Genomic DNA, 20,046 nt, shown 5'->3' with positions numbered 1-20,046 from the left:
AAGAATTTACTCTCATTAACATCTCAAGGTTTCCAAGTAAGTACGAGCCACTTAACAATGCTGGATGCTGGGGGTGCGTGAATTAGCCATGAGAATCTCATTTTTCGCAGAGTTATTTAAGTGGCCGAGTAAGTTTTGTAAGTTCTCAATGGGTAAATAATACTATATCATGAATTCTAATTACCATGAAAAACTCACAACCGACAAAAACTTTGTCGGTCGTGAGTCTTTCATGGTAATTAGAATTCATGATATGGTGTTATTTACCTATTGAGAACTTACAATTCAAGGTTCTCGCTACGGTCGGTAGCTATCGATTGTGTTGCGTTCGATACATTTTTCGATCGTGCGAGTTACGATATATCTAATTTCGACCTAATCGATTGAGATTAGCCTGAGTGCCGTGTTCCTGCGCGCTTCGTATCCAATCGTACGTGCTTAGTAGCGGACATTCACATGCTGCGTACGCGCTTCGTCGACAGGCCGCGAACGGAAATTATCCATTGACGAAAAGCGACGGAGTGGCATAGTATCCCCTTAGTCAATGGGTACTATGTACATACGAATTAGATACGGAGGGTTCTGTGCCGTCTGGGTAGTCTTCAAGATGACACTGAAATATTGAATTTGTATGAATTTCCCTCAGTCACAAAACATGCTGATAAAAATAACAATTGTGGTAGACTAAAAGAGGCTATTAAGATGAAATCAAAATAATTTTAAAATATATAATGTAAACTATACTCTATAATTTTGGTCATATCATATTCATCTTGATGAAATAAAATTTACTGAAATGGAAAAATTAAGAAAGTAGTAGCTAATAAAATGGTCAAGAAACTTCCGGTGGAAGACGAAAAATTCCGGTAAAGGTCTAAAACTGATTTTTTTAAATAAAATGATGGCTTTCAACGTGATATAAGGTATTTCTCTCAGCTTTAAACAAATCATTAATATAAATATATCATCTACATCAATATAAAATATTTTCAAGGAAATTTCTTGAATTTCATTCAAAACTTCTGAGAACTTAAGAGGAAATCAATACCTTTAGTTTTCTCACTACTCATTCACAAAGAGTTTCCGCTTAAAATTCTCAATTATGTGAACAAAAAAGAGAGGTCACACATCCATGTATACCTTTTAGGATTACTTATAGGTAAACAAAGAAATTAAAATAAAGATATGATCACTTATTCCTTCTCAAGAGAACTGAAATTTGTGCTCTTAGAATTAGAAAAGAGTTATCTAAATTCTAATCATAAATATACTTTTGTGCAGTGAGAAATGGGTACACTTGGTCATAATTACTTTTTCTACCAATATTTTGTGGTTTTATTTGGTTAAAGAACTCTGGATTAGACTTCTTAAAAACTTTCCATCTGATCATTAATACCCAATTACTAAAAGATACAAAAAAAAGAGAAAATACCTCATCCTGACATAGCAATTACTCTGACGCTAAATTGAGCCATCTTTGGTACCATTTTAATTTAAAATTAACAAAAAAGTATACCTGGACATCTTTTGTATCATTATTCGCTTGTGCTTCCATCCAAAATATTCTCTCAAATCTTTTGGGGAATTTCTGGAATAACTTGATTCTTGGACTTAAAACAAGTATTTGGTTTGGGATCAATTTTTAGGCATAAAAAAATACAATTATTTAGTTTCATGTCACTGTGTCCTGAACTTAAAGAAAAATTTAGAATCCATCTAACGATAAAATAGAAAAAATATGTTAAACCCCAACAAAGGCAAGTAACATCAAACCAAAACATTGAGGCAAACATAAAAATTATAAGATCTCCACAGCAAACAATACGTTGAAAAACGCTTTCCAGGTTGACAAAAAAGTATTTTTGGCCCTATGTACAAAAAAACTATAAGATTAATAAAAACAATTTGTTTACCAGAGGACACGAAATTCTATTTAGATCCTATTTTTAGGTACTCCTCCATTTTCATCCTGGAATTTCCCCTTTGACCGACCAATTTTATCACTGGACCCACCTTAGAGAGCAATGGGATTTGCACAGATTATAAGCAAATATTAATCATCAAAGCCATCAATCAATAGCAATAAACAGACCAGTAACTTTTTTGAATTTAGGATAATTCAATAACCATATTTTGTAATTTGTCAGCATCATAATAAGGTTTGAGGTGAAAAAGCGTAGCAGCACAAGATGGACACTACACCAAGTGAAAAAGACAGCATTGCATTATGACCATTTGATGAAAATACGTCTCAGTAATTCAGAAATGATTGCAAATACTTTAAATTGGTCATGTCATTGTCATGGATTTCTAGTTTTACACTTTAAATTTAACATTGTCTTCATGGTTTACCCTGCCTTCAAAGAATCTTCGGTATTTAAAGGAAGCATTCCCTTGCTTTAGTCAGCTTACATGATGTTATGAAGTATCTTAATAGCAGCAATGATATGCAATAGAGCGACGAAGTCATGCTCCACACATCAATCACATCAATTAAAGAATCACACCATTAAATTTTACAAAACACCTCAACTCTTCACCACACTTCACACTTGTCGTGTGGATTCATGGGACTTCCGAGTGGGCATTTGAATTCTTTTGAGAAATCAGGAAGATTGGAAAGTGGTCCGATTACTCTAAATTTTGGCGGAGTGTGCGCATTATTTTCAATGAGAAATTTTGTGTCTTCTTCTGTGCTTGATGAACACCAAACCTGAAATTAGAGATATAAATTAGAATAAATTTCAATGCGCATTATATTCTGAGGAAAAGAAAATCTCAGCAAAGACGGTTTATACTTTGAATACAAAAATGAAGAGTCATGAAATATCATAAACAACAAAAAAATAATACAGCAAATCCTGCATGGAAAAGTAAAAATATGAGTAGAAAATTGCTTTTTAGTATGTTTACCTCTCAAAGCTGACATTTATTTAATATTGCCTCTTCTATCATCTAAAAACAATATATAAGAGTAATTTTTGAATAATTTTATTTTTGACACATACATACTATAATGTTTATCTAACATTTGATATATAATATTATATTTAACTTTAATTAAATTAAAGCTACAGCAGTTAAGCTGAGGATGAAATGACACCAAAAAAGAGTAGATTTGCAGGAATGCAAAGGAATATTGGCTACTCCACTAGACAGGCTCCGAATCACAAGTATCGAAATTTTAGAGAGTATTTTGATTTTTGTTAAAAATATTAAAAAGTAAATGTTTAGTGCAACAAAATTTAGAAGAGGCAATATTCTCTCAAATATTCACAATTTAACTAAATTTAACCACGCAAGAAAAAGGGTTTCCAAGAAACCAAGTAAGAACCAGAGATGTTACGAAGAACTTTAGGCCTCTAGTGGAGACCTGCAAACAAACAAAAAAACCTAAATCTTCCAGTTCAGGACCCATGACTGACTGAGTTTGTGTTCATATCAAATCATATTACAGATAATTAGGGAAAATCCCTTAGCTGCCCTTCACTCCCCCTGCCCCCACATTCTCTCTTCTTCCTGAAGAGGGTGTTTCAGGCAGATTGCCCATAGCTTTGCTTGAAAGGTGAATTTTAGGTGAATGGCTATGGACAGGCACCTCCCTAATTTGTGAGGCTTTGAGCAAAGATTGGACAGTCATGGGTCCCGAACAAGGAGAGTTAGGGCTTTGCCTTCACTTGCAGGTCTCTTACCACCTCCTGCCCAGTGAGAAATGGGTGGTGGAATCCACGTGGAACCCACGTGGAATCCACGTTGAGTGGTGGATATTTGGTGGTGGTGGATATTGAGTGGTTGGACCCACGTGGAATCCACGTTGATTTCAAGTGGATTTGTGGTGATTATCATAAAATGTTAAACAGAATTTCTAATTTGTGGAACTTAACTCTCTGGTGATATTGCGTCATTTATCATCCTGAAACCACGCTAGTTATGTGAAAATGTATCGCACATTCTATTTTTATATAATTCGTGGAAAGGCAGCCATGAGAGCACATGAAATATCGTAGACACATATATAGAAGGTTTAGATATAGAGTGGTTGAGGTTTTAATGGTTTTAGGACAGCACCAACTGCTGTTTTAATTTTTCCACCAAATTTCCACGTGGGTTCCACGTTGATTCCACGACCAAAAACACGTGGTATCCACGTTAATTCTCCATGTGGGTTCCACGTGGATTCCACCACCCATTTCTCACTGGGTGGATATGATGACCTCCAACCTAGTGGAGGTCATAATGTCCAGAGGATCCAATGGGGGAGATTGGAGGTCCTGAGAGGCCTGCTAGGAATAAAATTTTAATTCCAACCTCACATATCATGGGCAACTTATTTTATACACATTTTTCATTTTTAAAAAGAGAAAGAAATGCGCTATTTTGCACTTGTTAAGTAACACCTATAATACAGAGTAAGCATGAGGGATCTGGAGCAGAAAGGCTTAATCTGTAAACTCAAATCTTAATAAAATGCTGAGGAAAGCTGTGCAATTTGTCAAAAAACTGGTATGGGTATACAGAAAGCATTACAAATATATTAAATGAATCAGGCTGGGAGCTGTTGGACACTCGTCGGCTATGAGCTATGCTCCGATTGATTGAGCAATTAAGAATAAATATCATTCAGACTGACACATAGAATATCATATTAAAATCTCACCATATTTTCAGACCTTATAAAAACAATAAACTAAGAGGGATATTTTAAAAATGGATAAGTAAAGGAATTCATTTTTCCTGTGAACAATGACAATATTTTCAAAATTAACATTGCAAAATATCTATAATTCTCGTTATCTTCATATTTTTGCATAAAAAGGACATCCAACTCTTAAAATTTAACGTTCCTTTCATTAATTTCTGTAAATTTCCAATAGGGTAGTTTCCTTCATCAAAGAAAACAAAAGGCAATAATTGCGATTCGTTACCCACCATTAGTGTATTCATAATATACAAATTATTTCGTTTTATAAATGCCGGTTTAGACGAATGGCAATGGTCCATTTTTATCCTCATTTGAAAAGGGCCAGATTGGCGCCCATGCGATGCCACTCCACGTGACGTCACAGGGACCTAGTTTCTATACGAGAAGATAGGAGTTATACATCGTCTGAGGTTACCAATGCATGCATGGGGCGCAGAGCTCAGGGAAACATGTCTTAATAATCACTTATTAAAACTGGCTAAGGTCGGAAAGTTTTCCTCGTTTGATAAGGTATTAATAATCCTTATTTAAGCCAAGCGCTACCAGCCAGCAGGGTACTAGGCTACCCGCTGGCAGCCTGCGACGTATCAGCGCTAAGCCTCGCCTCAAGGTCACCTCACCGGGTGGAGGGGGAACCAGAAATACGTCGCACGGAGAGATTTCCCGACATTCATAGTTACGCGTCGCGTTTTCGCGCGCTTGAAAATTTTCACTTTTCATTTAATCGCGAAAAATAGATATTGTCATTTAAAAATCTAAAAGTGTGAAATACGTACTCCAGGAGTAATAATCTTTCGATTTAGGCAATAAAAAAATAATAGGAAACCACCCTATTGAATTCGATTAGCGGTCTGTGAGACTGCACGTCACTAAATTAGAAAAATAAATAAAGGTAATGCTGGTGGAAATGATTCAAAATGTCGTTAAAAACAATTCATAGAGATTTAACAATCATATGAATAATTAATATTTTATTATGAAGCATCTTTAGCTGTACAAAGTGTATATTTAAATATTTAATTTTTCTAAAATTCATTGCGTTAGGAAAAATGACCGTTCAAGTAGTTTCTGAAAGCAAATGGAAAACGAATGAAATCCAGTTTTTATAGGAAATATCACTCATTTTGTTCTTTAAATGCTAACATTTTTATAGATGTTATCAATAATTAGAATAAAATAGTGGTGAATTTCTCATAGTACACTCATAGATGTTATCAATAATTAGAATAAAATAGAGGTGAATTTCTCGCAGTACACACATAATGTACTTTGTAAATTGGAATCAATTTACAAAGTACATTATGTGTACAAGTAAATCACTCATACATATTTTCTGCCATAATTTCTCAAAAGATGTGTAGTGGTGGCATAACTAGAAGTGAACATAAAACCGTACATAACAGACTTTTTAAATTCACCTTCACTAGAGTTAAAAAAAAAAATTATTATGACTGTTTTAGAATGGCCATGGTAAAATTTCGGGAGGTAGTTATAAGTGAAGCCTGTCCAAATTATTGCCCCCCAAATGAACACCCGATTCCCGACAAATTTTTTCTGGCTACAGCCTAAACGAAAATTAGCTTTTGATATTTCAATCATTTTGTGGTGCATTCATGAGAAATAATTGGAAATAAGCAAAAATTTGAAAAAATAGTGAATAGTTTAAATATGGAGGATCTTCAATGCAACAAAAAGAGGAGAGAAAATAAAATTACCTGAGCGAATCCTAAAAAGAAGAGTTGTCTATGAGTGAAGTTTAAGCCAGGTAGAGGTTCTTCTTCTGGATTTTTATTAGCCCAATCCAAGTAAGCATGGTATGCAGCTTTCAGCCCTCCATTGTCAGCTATGTTCTCCCCTGTGAAATTGAATGTGTAAATCAAGTTATTAATTTCAAATCTGAATCAACCATCATGTAAAATCCAAATTTTAATGAAATAATACTATTAAAATATTATATTGGTCATATTATACTGGATTAAATTAAGCTTGTTTAAACTAGTATTGAAAGCATAGATGTGTACTTAAGCATAACAATGTAGCAAATGAATTCATTTGACAAATTTTATCAAATAATTTATCTTTTCTCAACTTTATAGGATGCATAAATCAATTTTCACCTATGATCCAGGCTAAACAAATATGACTGCACCTGTTTAGCAGCCAATAAAATTTCTAAAATGGCAGAAGAAAGATGCCGTTCCTACTTATATATGTACTTGAGAAAACTATACTTGAAATCATTTACCTAAAGTTTGCTTCCCGTTAATGTGCTGACCATTTATTTCATACTTGGCATACTGATTAATTACACATTCTGTCTGTGTTTTGAATTTTTGTATCGTTTGATTATTCCACCACTGATGCAAGTTACCATTTTGATCATATTCTCTACCTGAAAAAAAATTATGACAATGATTCTAAACAATTCAAAAGTCCAGATAATTCAGCAAAATAACCAAAACAACAGTGAGTAGATCAATTCATAGTTCTGATTTTCCTGACCTTGATCATCGAATGCATGTGTCAACTCATGACCCATCACAACTCCCATTCCTCCAAAATTTAGAGATCTTGGATGTTTGATATCATAAAATGGTGGCTGCAAAATACCAGCAGGGAAGACAACTTGGTTCTCAGTAGGGGTATAATAAGCATTCACAGCTGAAGGGGTCATGACCCACCTGTAGATAATAAATACAATTTATTTTTATCACTTGTAATTCACCTCTCTTTTATGTTGGTATGTTTCAAAGTCAATACCAGTTGTTGGCAGAGCTATGGAGAGACAGACCCATAAAAAAAACATGATGGGACTTCTGGGAAGCATAAACAATATGCAACATATAATTAGGTATTATACAGTACATCCACTTCATTTAGACACATTGGAATCTGTACACTTCACTCAAGTTAAGTTTTAATATGCACTCCATTTATCTGTGGTCTTCGACAATCATGCAGTCTATTGGCAATATTGCACAATATCCTGTCAGTTGGCCTCCAGTGGTCATTTTAACTACACACTTAGTTGTCTCAACCACACGTAATTATCATGGGTGACTAGACAGCAGCAAAAGATTTTACTGTTGAGTTTATTGAGGTGAATCATGGTCTTCCAGCACTGTGGGACGTGAAGTGCAAAGATTATATTAATCATGGAAAAAAGGGGGAGCAGTACAATGTCCTGAAAGAAAAGTACTACGGAAAATCCCAGATGCTGAGAAACAAGAAGTAGGTAGTAAGCCACAGTTATTATCACGCAAGGCAATTCACTTTCATTCAGCATGTTGACTTCATTAAATTCAGGCAAGGACTATTTCCACAATATGGACGTCAGTCTGTGCTTGTGATTACACAATATATTGCACAACCTGCCATATCGCCTCCATACGGTATAATGTTTTGCGCAAGCCAAAATATTGTACATTAATATTGGCCGTCTGGGGGCCACTGTCAAAATATACTGTAACTCACATTGCACAATAATATTGAATGTCTATGGGCCCTTTAAAATAAATAGAGGATATTTTTGGGCTCCAAAGCCTAAAAAAAGGGGGTACTCAAGTGGGTAGAGCACTTGGCTGCTGAAAAAGGGTTCTGGGTTCATATTCCAGGTGAAGACTTCGGACACCCATAAATGAAATCATCAAAATAGTCCAGGGAAAGGGACAAGCCGCCCTTCCTCGAATGTGAGATATTTGCATGCCTGTGGCTAAGTCACAGGTGATTTTTACCCTCACCTATCAAAACTAACCTTCAGCTTGAATCACATACATAGTGACTGAGTGAAGTTCAAATTAATGCATAGCTAACTATTCAAAATTACTTACTAGATAATAGTATATAGTTTATTATTAAGTTACCTGGTTTTATTGACTACTTGGTCCAATTTCTCAAGATTCTTCTTGAAATTGTACTGAATCACTCTTATGTTATTGTCAAAATATTCATAGTCTCGAATTTCAAGTTCTTTGTACTTCTCATCGAGTTGAGCTGGGTCCAAAATGTAATTAGGAAACCCTAAAATTACAATAAAAGAAAATTGAGCCTTAGTAATGTGGATGACTTTTGCATGGCTTTTCTTATGTTTTTCTTTTCACATTTTAGGCCTGTATATATTCTTCCTTATTGCCATTTTAACAACGTTTCAATTAAATTTTTGAGGCAGTAAAACAATATGTATGTGCTACACACTTTGGCAGTGAGAACAAATACAATGCCACACAAATGCCATGATAAAGCTACTCATAAATTGGAAAAAAATACTTGCTGAAAAAGCAAAGGATGTATTTTTAAACAAAATTACCAATCATATCAGTGATGGCATCCACTTTCTCTTCTGCCAACTGAATTGTATCTTTGTCCATCCACGTGAGATTCTTTAGATTCTTCTTGAATGCAGTCTTCACATCATTGATCATGTCTTCTGCCTAGTCAGTGAAAAGAAAAAATGGCATCATCTTTAGATGTATACTAAGATAACTTATAAGCAGAATTTATAAGACATAGAGCTTATATGAGCATACAATGTAGGTTCATATATCCTCTTTATAGCCTTACTGAATAATTACAACAACAAAAGAGTAGATACAGTATAAAACCAAAGTCAGTAAAACAAAACAAAATTTGTCAATTCAGAATACTCTTAAGTACACATATATGTAGTAGATTTTTAATCTAGCACATACAAAAGTAATGCTGATCCATTGAAGAATGCACATAACATAAATGTCATCTTTTGATATACCCAGGAGCATATAAAGAAATAATACAATTCATACACGGAATAATAAGAATCTCATAATAAGTGAGAGAATACCTATTAACGGAAAGGGAACATGGTGAAATTCATTTACATAAATGCAATAAGTAGGTAATATACAATCTCAACAATTTGAAATAATGCTATGAATACTTAAAGTAAATTTTCAACTTAATACAAACAACAAAAATAACTGTTCAATAAAAATTTAAACAACATAAACATAGGTACAGAAGGCTGAATATATCAACGGATATTAAAAGGAACACACACAAAAAATAAAATTAAAAAAATAATCCAAGACCTCACCCCTGTCTGAATAACTTCTGTTCCTAACAATGAGTTTATACAGATAATCAGAGGTTTCCAAGACAGTATATTAAATATAAAAAGAGATAGTTAGAGCATTTTCCTATGTTCTAGATTCAATCACTGCAGTAGCTTCACATATAAGGGGGTTACGTGTTCATAGATATTTACATTGAATATGTATCTTGTACCAGCATTGTATAATGTATGTAATTTTTTATGCGATTCCTTGGTTATGTCCGCAAATATAACTAAGTAATATTCTATGTGTGGAATCAAAAGATGTTTAACAAGTTTTTTGCGACACTGCAACGGAATCAGATGTTTAAAGTGTTTCATTTGTGCCAACACCCAATACACTTTGTTCGATATACAAACAACTTGTTCAGTCCAGGTTAAGGTTTTATTCCTATGAGCTCCCAAGTTTATTACTATATTTTTGAAATCAATTTCAGACCCTTCACTAAGATTTTAGGCAATATATAATACATAGTTTATTTCATTTACAAATGTACCAAGCCAGTTATCATGACTTTTGTTTTTAAGGGATTAATTACAAACCAATAAGCGTTCACCGATTGGCATATGCTATTAACATTTTCATTTATCCTTTCAATGGTGCTCTTAATTTGTGGCAGATCACCGTCAAGGTAGACTTGTAAGACATCACAATACAGTTGATATTTTGAATGAGTGATTGAAAGTGCCAAATCACAAATAAATATTGAAAAAAGGAGGGCCTCAGGATAAAACTTTAAGGCACACCACAAGGAATGGATAAAAAGCTTGATACATAGTTGATTCTCGTCTTCCTTCATTGCTTGGGGTTTGGGAGAATATATGAGCTAAGCCATTGACTTACCGGATGAGAAAACCAAAGGCTTTTCATTTTGGAGACTAGAAGTTTATGATTTACACTATCCAAAGCTTTTTTGAAATCAAATAGGATAAGGATGGTTACTTTCTTATTATCTATTGAGTAGGTACCAGATGTCTTTGGTGACTCTAATGAGTTTAGTTTGGGTACTGCGACCTTTTCGAAATCCAGACTGATATTTATCTAGTAGACCATTAGTTGATAAGGAGTATGCAACTGAGTTAAACACTAATTTCTAAAGTGGTTTCGATAAAATAGTAAACAAAGAGGTAGAAAGATAATGTGATGTCTCAGTTGGATTCCTAGTTTTCTCAATAAGTTTATTATTTCAGTCTTCCAGGCCTAAAGAAACATCGAATTTTTCAAGGAGCAGTTATAAATTTCAAGCAGCAATGGAAATATGGCTGGCATAATAGCATTCAACATTTTTCTACTGACACCCTCAATTCCACCAGAGGTAGATTTGATACTCCAAAAAAATTGTGTCACAACAATTCCGGAGTAAAATTAGAAAAACAAAATTCTAGGGATGGGCTGATCCAGGATTTTTTTCGGATTGGATACTTGATTTCAGGTGTCAGATCTTCAGATATTTTCGGATCCAAATGAATTTTTAATTGCCTGCTATAAAACGAATTAATTATTCAAGTTCCTTCTGGGTACAGGTGATCAAAGGAATGCTACTTAGATTTTCATCTACATTTTAATATTTTAATTGATGAAAAATCATTTTTATAAGCTTTCAAGTTATTTTTTGGCAGTATTCAAATTTTCCGCACGCATGTTTCCTCCGAATTTTGCCACTTTCTCATCCCATGCTGACTTGTATTCCACCCGAAAATGCTTCAATTGTGGTGAGGTGGATTTTGCACTTCCTTGCGATAGTTTCACGTCACAGTGCACGCACATGGCATACGGTGAGCTCTCCCTATCACAACGAAAATGTTTCCACACAATGAAATAGATTTTTATCAATATATCATTGAATTAAATTGCAACTGCACAATCTGCAACATAATTGACAATGTTTAGAATAACACTGACTTCACGTGCTACATGGTGTGGGAACAGAAAGAGATGACCACTAAGCGATCTCGAGAGGAAGAGGTGGGTAGCAGAAGCGTGTAAAGGAGAGGTGGAGGAGAAGGAGCGCGGATCACTCCGTCTTTCAAGTAACGAGACTATGAATGAGATAGTCAAGGACGAACATGTCAGAATTTGCTATTTTGTGACATCGTTGCCTTCCAAGCAGAGCCGGGTGAGCTACGTGATACATATATGCAGTTGGCATTTCTAGTCTGTCTCTACTTGTTTGAGGGGTCAAGGCTAGGCTTGTTTCTTCGAAAATTGTGCTGTTTGCACAATGTTGTATATAAGTATAGTCTAGTTGTAACTAAAAAAATTAGTGGCAAACAATTAGAGATGGAAAAACAAAAATATCGTCAGAAATGTGTCTTGTTTGGTCTCATTCTTTTTTAAATCTCATGCATATCATCCAATTTCCAGCACTGTGGCGACATCTTCGGGCCCAGAAAGTCACTCGCCCATATAGCATTTGTTCTCCAGAAACAGAGAATTGAAGCAGGTAAGCCGAAAAAGGTCATTTGGTGAGACGGGGTAGGATGAAACACGCTTCGATTGTTTTCGTGTATCTTGATATTTTTCTTCGAAGACGATGATTTATGGTCTGTGTGATCTCGGAAAAGAAAAAAAAAAAATCTCAGGCACGGGCTGCTGGAAGGCAGAGGGTGGTTTTCTGAAATTTGCGACGTAGTTAAGTTTCACAGGGTTATTATCCTACAATGCTGAGATTTCCCCGATGATTTTTAAACCACTTGGGAAGAGTCACACTATGTACTGTTCATATTTTGCCTCTTATATTTTCCATGGCTGAAATTTGGCTACGTAACCCCTAAGATAACTTTTAAACTAAATGGAAACTCCTTAAACTGGAAGGACAAGCATCGCAGTGCAATGGTGCATTCGAAGAGAGAATTGGAACTCTTTTCACTCTTATAGGACACTGCATTCACTGAAGATATAATTTAAAATTTCAGATCCGATGTCTTCCGCGACTTTGAATCATATGTATCCGATGAAGGGATATCCAAATATCGGATCCAAATATCCGCAGATATTTGGATCCGAGGTATTCGATCCGACCATCCCTATATAATACATTATTACCAAACTTCCTTTCTTTTAACAGGCCAACATTGATTTCAACTTCATTACAATCTCGTGGTTCAGAAATTAAGTTGGGATTGATAATGGTGGATGGGATGATAAAGCATTCATTTCATTCATCAATAGAAACAGTTAGTTTACCATTATCATTTTGCGACTTAACAATTCTGAGATGCCAAATTTCATTCTACACTGTTTTCGAGTCCCATTTGTTAGAAAAACTTCTATTATAGTAGGTTTCTTTGGCCAATTCCATCAATCACTTTGAGTATCATTCCTTAGTATATTGTATTCCTGGAACAGATATTGAGATCTGCATCTTTTGAATTTTCTGTGAGTTGCAACTATGTATTTTATGAATCAATTGTTTTATTTCTGAAGTAATCCATTGAATACAGTTTTGCTTTGGGTTAATTTTCTTTGAAGATTCTTGAATATCTAATGAGATTTAAAATTTTGATTCTGAATTCTACTATTCAAAGTGATGACCTTGAACCATTCAACTTTTTCAGCGTTCTAAATAGAAACAGTCACCTGTATTCAAGAAAAATACAAGCCTAATGCCAGTAATTATGTAGAAAATCCTTAGATACTACCTTGGTTCATTGCTGATACATATGCAAATGCACACAAATAATTATCAATTTATGGCAACACATATGACAAAAGTTAGAAAAAGGTTAAATGAGATGCAAACATGCATTAGAAACATAAAGAAAATTATTGCTATCCAGAGTAAATTCCAGAGCAAGTTAATTTTCCTGAATGAATGCTAGGGAAAAATATATAATCATTAATACCTTACCTTCATTCTATAAGATGCAGACAGATTTTGAGAGTCATTTTTCTGCAAATATAAAAGTGCACTATGAAGCACATTTATATTAATTACAAACAAAATAAACTCATGTCGCTAGTTTAAAAAGTTAACAATTGATGGTAAAACAGGCCAAAATTTATGCAGGGGAATTATTTGAAAATGCATACGTAGAAAAAATAACTACAAGAAGAGTTCACGTAGGTGATGATATCCCCTCAGATACTGCATGGTGCATAATTTTTATAAAATTGAATGGAAACTGGTAGGTAAACAGCAATGAGCTTTAAAAAAATACATAGTTGCATTAATGGGTACCAATCAAAACATTCTGAGGTGTATACTAAGCAAAAATGATTTAAATGAACATAATTTTCACACCTATCAATCAAAATGCAAAGAGTGATAAATCATGGAATTTGCTTTCAACTCGAGTTCCTTTGTTACTTCAGATATTTCAAATTTTGAAGCAAATTATATTCTCTGGGTTCAGGAATCAACTGGCAAAAGGTTAAGCACCAAAACTATGCTAACACCAGAGTAGAGTACACCCACTTAAAAGGTTTACATGGCTCCAGTATGTTTACTGAAAAGCTCTCCAGGGAAAAATGTTCCCTAATATTAAGGTAAAATTGAGTTGGAAGATGTTCAATGCCAAATCACCCCAGAAAACATTGAAAATGAAAGTAAGGAAGGTTTGATAACACAGCGGGTAGAATTACTAAATTTTATAGGTCTGGGTAATTGAATTCCTGATAGGTTACACTGTGCTTATCTGTGCATTCAAATACCTTTTCATAAACCAAGAGACTTTCTTTTCTTTCAATCCCCAAAATCTTCAGCCTACCTATAAAATACAAAGATTGTTGAAAAGGATTTTCACAAATACACTTTCCCTTCAGCTCGTAGGCTAAGAGTTCATAACTCCTTCTTGCTGGGGTCTTATAGTAAAATATTCTTCTATTAACCTAATCTGCCCTATTAAATAAAGACGAGGCTGCAATAGCTGAAGGTCTACCAGATTATGTGAACGTCTCGCTGGGATCCATGAGCTAGCCAACGCAGTTCCAGAGACTGACTGATGCAATGCAACATTGCAGGCCAGAATAAGAGGAGAAAGTTTGAGAAAAGAACCCAGAGAACATATGAAAGGCCTTGCCTCAAAAATGTTCTTCTAGTGGGGCAGTCTACAGAAGTTTAGCTCGTGGCTTTGCCTATGTAGTCTAAGAGAAATAAATTGTGACCTGAACCTGAAGTAAGTGTTTGTCATAGAAGTTATCTCTACATGTCTGAGTGACATTCAGCAAATATGACCTGATGAGTTTAATGTAATGTGACTAATGAATATGGCGTCATGTTTGTTGAATGAGTCAAGTGAGGTGACTTTGAGGTGAACATTTTACTGCTTTACTGCTACTGCTAATCTATGTTGTGATGTGCTGAAAATTTTTTGTACACTGGAGAAAAGACATAGACACCAATTAATGAAATTATAAAGTTAACAGGACTTGTTAAATTTAAAACATAGGCATGTTATAGAGAGAAATTGACCTAAAATGCAAGAGTGTACACAGTGGGTATTCATGGAATGGAAATACTGTTCATGTGATTTTGAATTATTACATAGAATAAGTTAAATTAAAATTTTAATAAAAATTAAAAAAATACTCTGAAGCACTCTTACAAGTTAATCTCTTGTTAGTTATTCTAATCAATAGTTAGAGTTTAAAGGGAAAGCAAAATTAAAACATTAGAAAAAAATTACCATGCTGTATCATGTCCAATAACCTATTACCTACCCCAGGTTTTGATTCCCCATGGAATAACTCTCTCACAAACATTGCTCCAACAGCAAACCCCAGCACATTGGTAGTGTCCGTCACGCAATAGCGCCATGCATCTTCACCTCCTTCTGAACCAACAAGAGCTTTACGTAGACCTCTAGATGCATCCCGGAACGATCGTGAAAGATAAGCTGTGAGCCCTTTTACTGTCTGCCAAACTAAGAAGTTGTTCAACACCCTACAGAAGATGATAAGTAAAATGAGGAATAGTTACTGCTGATACACTATTAAATGAATGAAAAAAGAAAATTCATGATAAATGTCACTTCAGATTACAAAAATTTTGAAGATATACTAGGTATGTTTTTTAATTAAATACTGTTTTGAAACACAAAAAAAATTTGTAAACTTTTTGTAAGAATTTTACTTTTACGTTAAACTAAACACACTTTAAACTATTTTTCCACTTAATTTCTGTTAATATTAAGGCACTTATCATAACATACAGCAAGCTTTTGAATTCCATCATCATAGAAAATTGCCACCTGAGTTGACAGCCACTGCAAAACTGTCATTGTTATACCTACTTTCATCGTCATCATAGTGCTGACCTTCTAAGTGTTTCTTCAGATGAAAAAAAGTGGTAGTCATACTTGGCGAAAGGTTGGGCCTATACGGAGAATGATCAAATTGTTCCCAACCAAATGATGCAATGAGATCTTGAGTTCAATTGGCTTAATGTGGATGGGTATTGTCAAGCATGTCTAAGCATTCCCTGTGCGTTATGGAGCTGATAGGTCAGGATTTGTTAAGCCGAATTACCAAAGGCAATGAAACATGGGTAGCCTGCGTTATACCTGCATCAAAACAGCAATCCCTGGAATGTTTGAGAATTTTTAAACGACAGCTTTGTAGCGGCTGTCAAATCAGGTGGCAATTTACTGTGGCATTTTTTAGTGTTCCCCCCCCCCCCCAAATTTCTGGTACCCCTCCCCCCCCAGTAATTCCTTGAACTTCCTTGAACTTCCTCCGAACTTATCCGCAGAACTTCTCCCGCTAAGGACTTTTCGCGCTAAGGTTTTTTGCGCAAAGGATTTTCGCGCAAAGGCCCTGTAGCAAAAGGCCCTGTCTCGCAAAATCCTGTCTCCGGAAAATGCTGCCTCCGGAAAGCAGCACCGAAGCCAGCACCGAACCCAGCCTACCTGCAATCCAAGACTTATATAGGACTACTGCGGAGGAATACTTACTCCTTGGCAATCAAGGGGAAATCGGTGCTAAGGTCTTAGTATTGCACTTTGGAGTGAGAAGTTTTACCATTGTCCTATCACAACTCTCTCTCCCTCCAACACCTGACCCCACTATCTCCTTCCCCTCCATGTGTTCCAATGAATATCCCTCTGATTCGACTGATGTCTCAAACCCAGAAGTTGAGGGGAGAATTCTGGGTGGTATGCTGTTGACTCAAACCCAGGGGATGATGTTTGGCAGAGCAGCCGGTGACCAGGGGCAGTGGCGCAGTAGTTGAATTCGCCTTGAGTACCCCCTCCGCCGCTTGGAAAAACCCCTCCCCTCAAATCCTGTCTCGTCTTGCAATAGGCAAGCTCTCTTCTGCTCGTGGCCTGGTCGTGGACGCATGTCTAGTGAGACATGGCAAATTTAGAGCAATTATTCTGCTGGTATTTAGCTGGTAATGTTTCCTTCGGGATCATGAATTACTATCATTGTTTTCTGTAATACTTCTGATTTTGATTACTCTACTTTGAATAGATATCGAACGATAATAACTCGTAAATTTTTTGGCAACCTTTTTCTTGTGAACTGATTTTTCTTGTTTGTGGAGTCTTTCCCTGATCCAGTTTGTGACCGACGGTTGGAGTTTTCCCTATGTCTGGGCTTACGTGAACAATCAACTAGATTTACAACGTAACGTCACATTACTATGACGACAGAATACAAAAGCCTTTGGTTCAATATGATAAGTGCCTAAATATTAACAGAAATTATGTTGAAGTATGTATGCATGAAGTACATAGTGTAAAGAGTGGGCTTTTGTGTAAAAATAAAATTGTGACAAAAGGTTCACTAGTTTTTTTTTATACAAAACGGTACTTACTTGGAAAAAAACATGCCTAGTATTCTGTCCATAATGGCATCTATTAGAGGTGCCATAGAAATCAGTTATATTCAAAATGAGCTCATCCATATTTTTGAAGGCACTATTCTAAAAAAGTCATAAAGTTCTTTTCAAATGGTATTGGCAGAAATCCAAAACAATTACATTTATCCACCAAGTTAGCAATCACAATAACTATGGTGGGTAGCACAACAAGTCCAATAGGCTCAGATAAACAAAGTTAAAGCATCCACAGCATAAAGATACAGGTGAGTGTTATTTTTGATTGACTTCAAAAATTTTTATTTGACTTCATACGTGACTTCCAAATTATTCAGAAAGCCTAAAGTAAATATTTAATGAGCCAATTTTAAAATATACTTTCACAAAAGGAAAGTATAATGTGCATAATCAACGGCATATTGGTCAATTGATAAATAGGTCATGTAGATAAAAGCTAGCAAGCAAAAGTACAAAGATTCTTTATCAAACATCTCCATTATTCTTTCCAGTTTGATTGGATTACTGACAAACAAGTACAACACAGACTGACCAACTGACACTAATGGGAAGATAGTGTGTATCTACAAAATGCACGATTCATGCTAAAATAAAGCACAAGGATTTATTATGTAAAAAGATTAATTACGTTTTTCCATCAGCAGTTTTGTTGTACTTGATGACCAAGTTAGACATTTTCTCAATATATTCTGGTGCATGAACAACAACCATTTCTTTGCTGGTTATCTTACGACTAACAAGCCTAAAAGCATCGGTGAAATATTCCTTCCAAGACATCTGAGGAGAAATAAATAATTTCTATTAGTGATAGCTACATAATTTGATTATTCTATTCCTTGATTCTATATCTCCAATCAGGATTAGTACAAAAGTTTTCATTAGAACCAAAAACAACCACATATAAAATTATATCACCCTTCATTTATAGCATGATAAAATTAAATAATAACAAATCGTTTTTTTCTTCAATTATTGAGCTTGAATTTATAAAATGTGATGGCTAAAGGATAATATACATGCGAATAAAAGAAAATTGCTTACAAATGGTGCTTTTTCTTGCAAATCAGCAATTGACATCAAGTGATACATCTTTTCTTCATCTCTTCTTTCATCAGCTGGGGTTGTAATATTGGCAAGTTCAGTTTCAAAGTCAATAACAGCTGACATCTGCCTTTTTGTGCTATTTTCTTCACCACCGAGTAGAACACATATCTAGAATTTAGACCAAAACACACGTGAACTCTTAACTAACAACAGGTTTCAATTTTACACATGATATCAGTCAAACCTATTTTCATGGTACAACAGCTAATTAAAAAACTTTCAGTCAAACAACACGCCACTCACCTTTGTCATATAATCTAAATAAGCCTTCAAAATTTTTTCATTTGCTGTTTTATTTAAATAATTCTCCCTAGTTAACACTGTAAAACTAGCTTGGTCAATCTGAAAAAGGGAGTTTGATGAAGATTAGCAGGCTTTACTGCAGTACAGTCTTTCAAGTTATTCATGATACCACAGTTTTACGAGATTAAATCTGAGGGAATTAACAACAGCAAGGTGCTTTAAACTGAACATGAATGACAAAGAATAGAGCCATAGCATATTCAATTAAGGATATTTTTAACATTAATATCAATAATCCTTCACAGAAAGCATGAAATCAAAAGACGAAAGAAACATCTCCAGACAGATCCACAACTGAGCAACTTCTGGAAGTGCATTCACATATGATAGCTTGAATATGCTAATTATAAATTATTTCAATCAATTAAGTAGGTACTCTCTAAATTATTCACTGTGTGTGGAACTCTATTCAGCATTCAGCAGGAGGGAATTCCCTGAGACACTAAGAACATTTCTACAAAATACAAAATTTATAAAATAATTTTAAATGATATAAATTTATTATAAATAATATAATTAAATAGAATACAAAATCAATAAATAAAAATATTTACATATGGTAGTTTCCACCCTCAGCAATTAAAATTTTTTTATGGTAATACATAACAATGCAAAGCAAAGGAATAAATTTATTAAGAATACCTGAATCACATGTCTGGAGGAATTCCGATCATCTTCTTCCACAGCCCAAGAGAAAAGGCCGCCCATACCATAACGATTTCGTAACGCTATTATTGTCTTTTGCAAGTTCCAATTATCTGGATTCCACCAGTGTTTGCTTTCAACAGCTGCTGCTTTTTTAGCTGGAGTTTTACCAGCACTTTTCCCAGCCATAGGCACTTTTGCTGCAACCTGTAAGATTAAATGCATCTGTATTAAAGCAAAATTAGTCTTACATTTGACAATTCCTGGTGACATTACATGGTTTTTGAACTTGAATCAAAGCGAAAAAAAACAATTATAAGTGCACCACAATTCCAAAACAACTTGAATTCTTAAATTATTACGGAGGCTTCCGCGGTGAGTTGATTGGTGATGGTTTTCCGGGTTGATTCATGCTTTGCGAA

The 20,046-nt window shown here is 34.8% G+C and overlaps 1 protein-coding gene across 6 annotated transcripts in view; it reads right to left on the bottom strand.

Annotated features, from left to right (window-relative positions):
- Positions 1-834: 834 nt before the first annotated feature.
- Positions 835-20,046, bottom strand: part of LOC124157352 (endothelin-converting enzyme homolog) — a 133,783-nt gene continuing 114,571 nt past the window's right edge. For 5 of the 6 annotated variants that reach the window (XM_046532002.1, XM_046532005.1, XM_046532006.1 and 2 more), the window contains exons 6-17: positions 19,622-19,831; positions 18,920-19,018; positions 18,614-18,784; positions 18,201-18,349; positions 15,454-15,676; positions 13,643-13,684; positions 9,009-9,132; positions 8,566-8,722; positions 7,205-7,383; positions 6,948-7,094; positions 6,418-6,557; positions 835-2,713 (exon numbers count right to left, since the gene is read on the bottom strand). In XM_046532002.1, coding sequence (XP_046387958.1) covers positions 2,537-2,713; positions 6,418-6,557; positions 6,948-7,094; positions 7,205-7,383; positions 8,566-8,722; positions 9,009-9,132; positions 13,643-13,684; positions 15,454-15,676; positions 18,201-18,349; positions 18,614-18,784; positions 18,920-19,018; positions 19,622-19,831 — 1,818 coding nt within the window. In that variant the 3' untranslated portion in view covers positions 835-2,536. The remainder of the gene's footprint in view (positions 2,714-6,417; positions 6,558-6,947; positions 7,095-7,204; positions 7,384-8,565; positions 8,723-9,008; positions 9,133-13,642; positions 13,685-15,453; positions 15,677-18,200; positions 18,350-18,613; positions 18,785-18,919; positions 19,019-19,621; positions 19,832-20,046) is intronic. The other variant, XM_046532008.1, reaches the window with a different exon arrangement.

Source organism: Ischnura elegans, chromosome 4 (genome assembly GCF_921293095.1).
Source record: "Ischnura elegans chromosome 4, ioIscEleg1.1, whole genome shotgun sequence".
NCBI classification, from domain to species: domain Eukaryota; kingdom Metazoa; phylum Arthropoda; class Insecta; order Odonata; family Coenagrionidae; genus Ischnura; species Ischnura elegans.
This window is presented reverse-complemented; position numbering and strand designations above follow the sequence as displayed.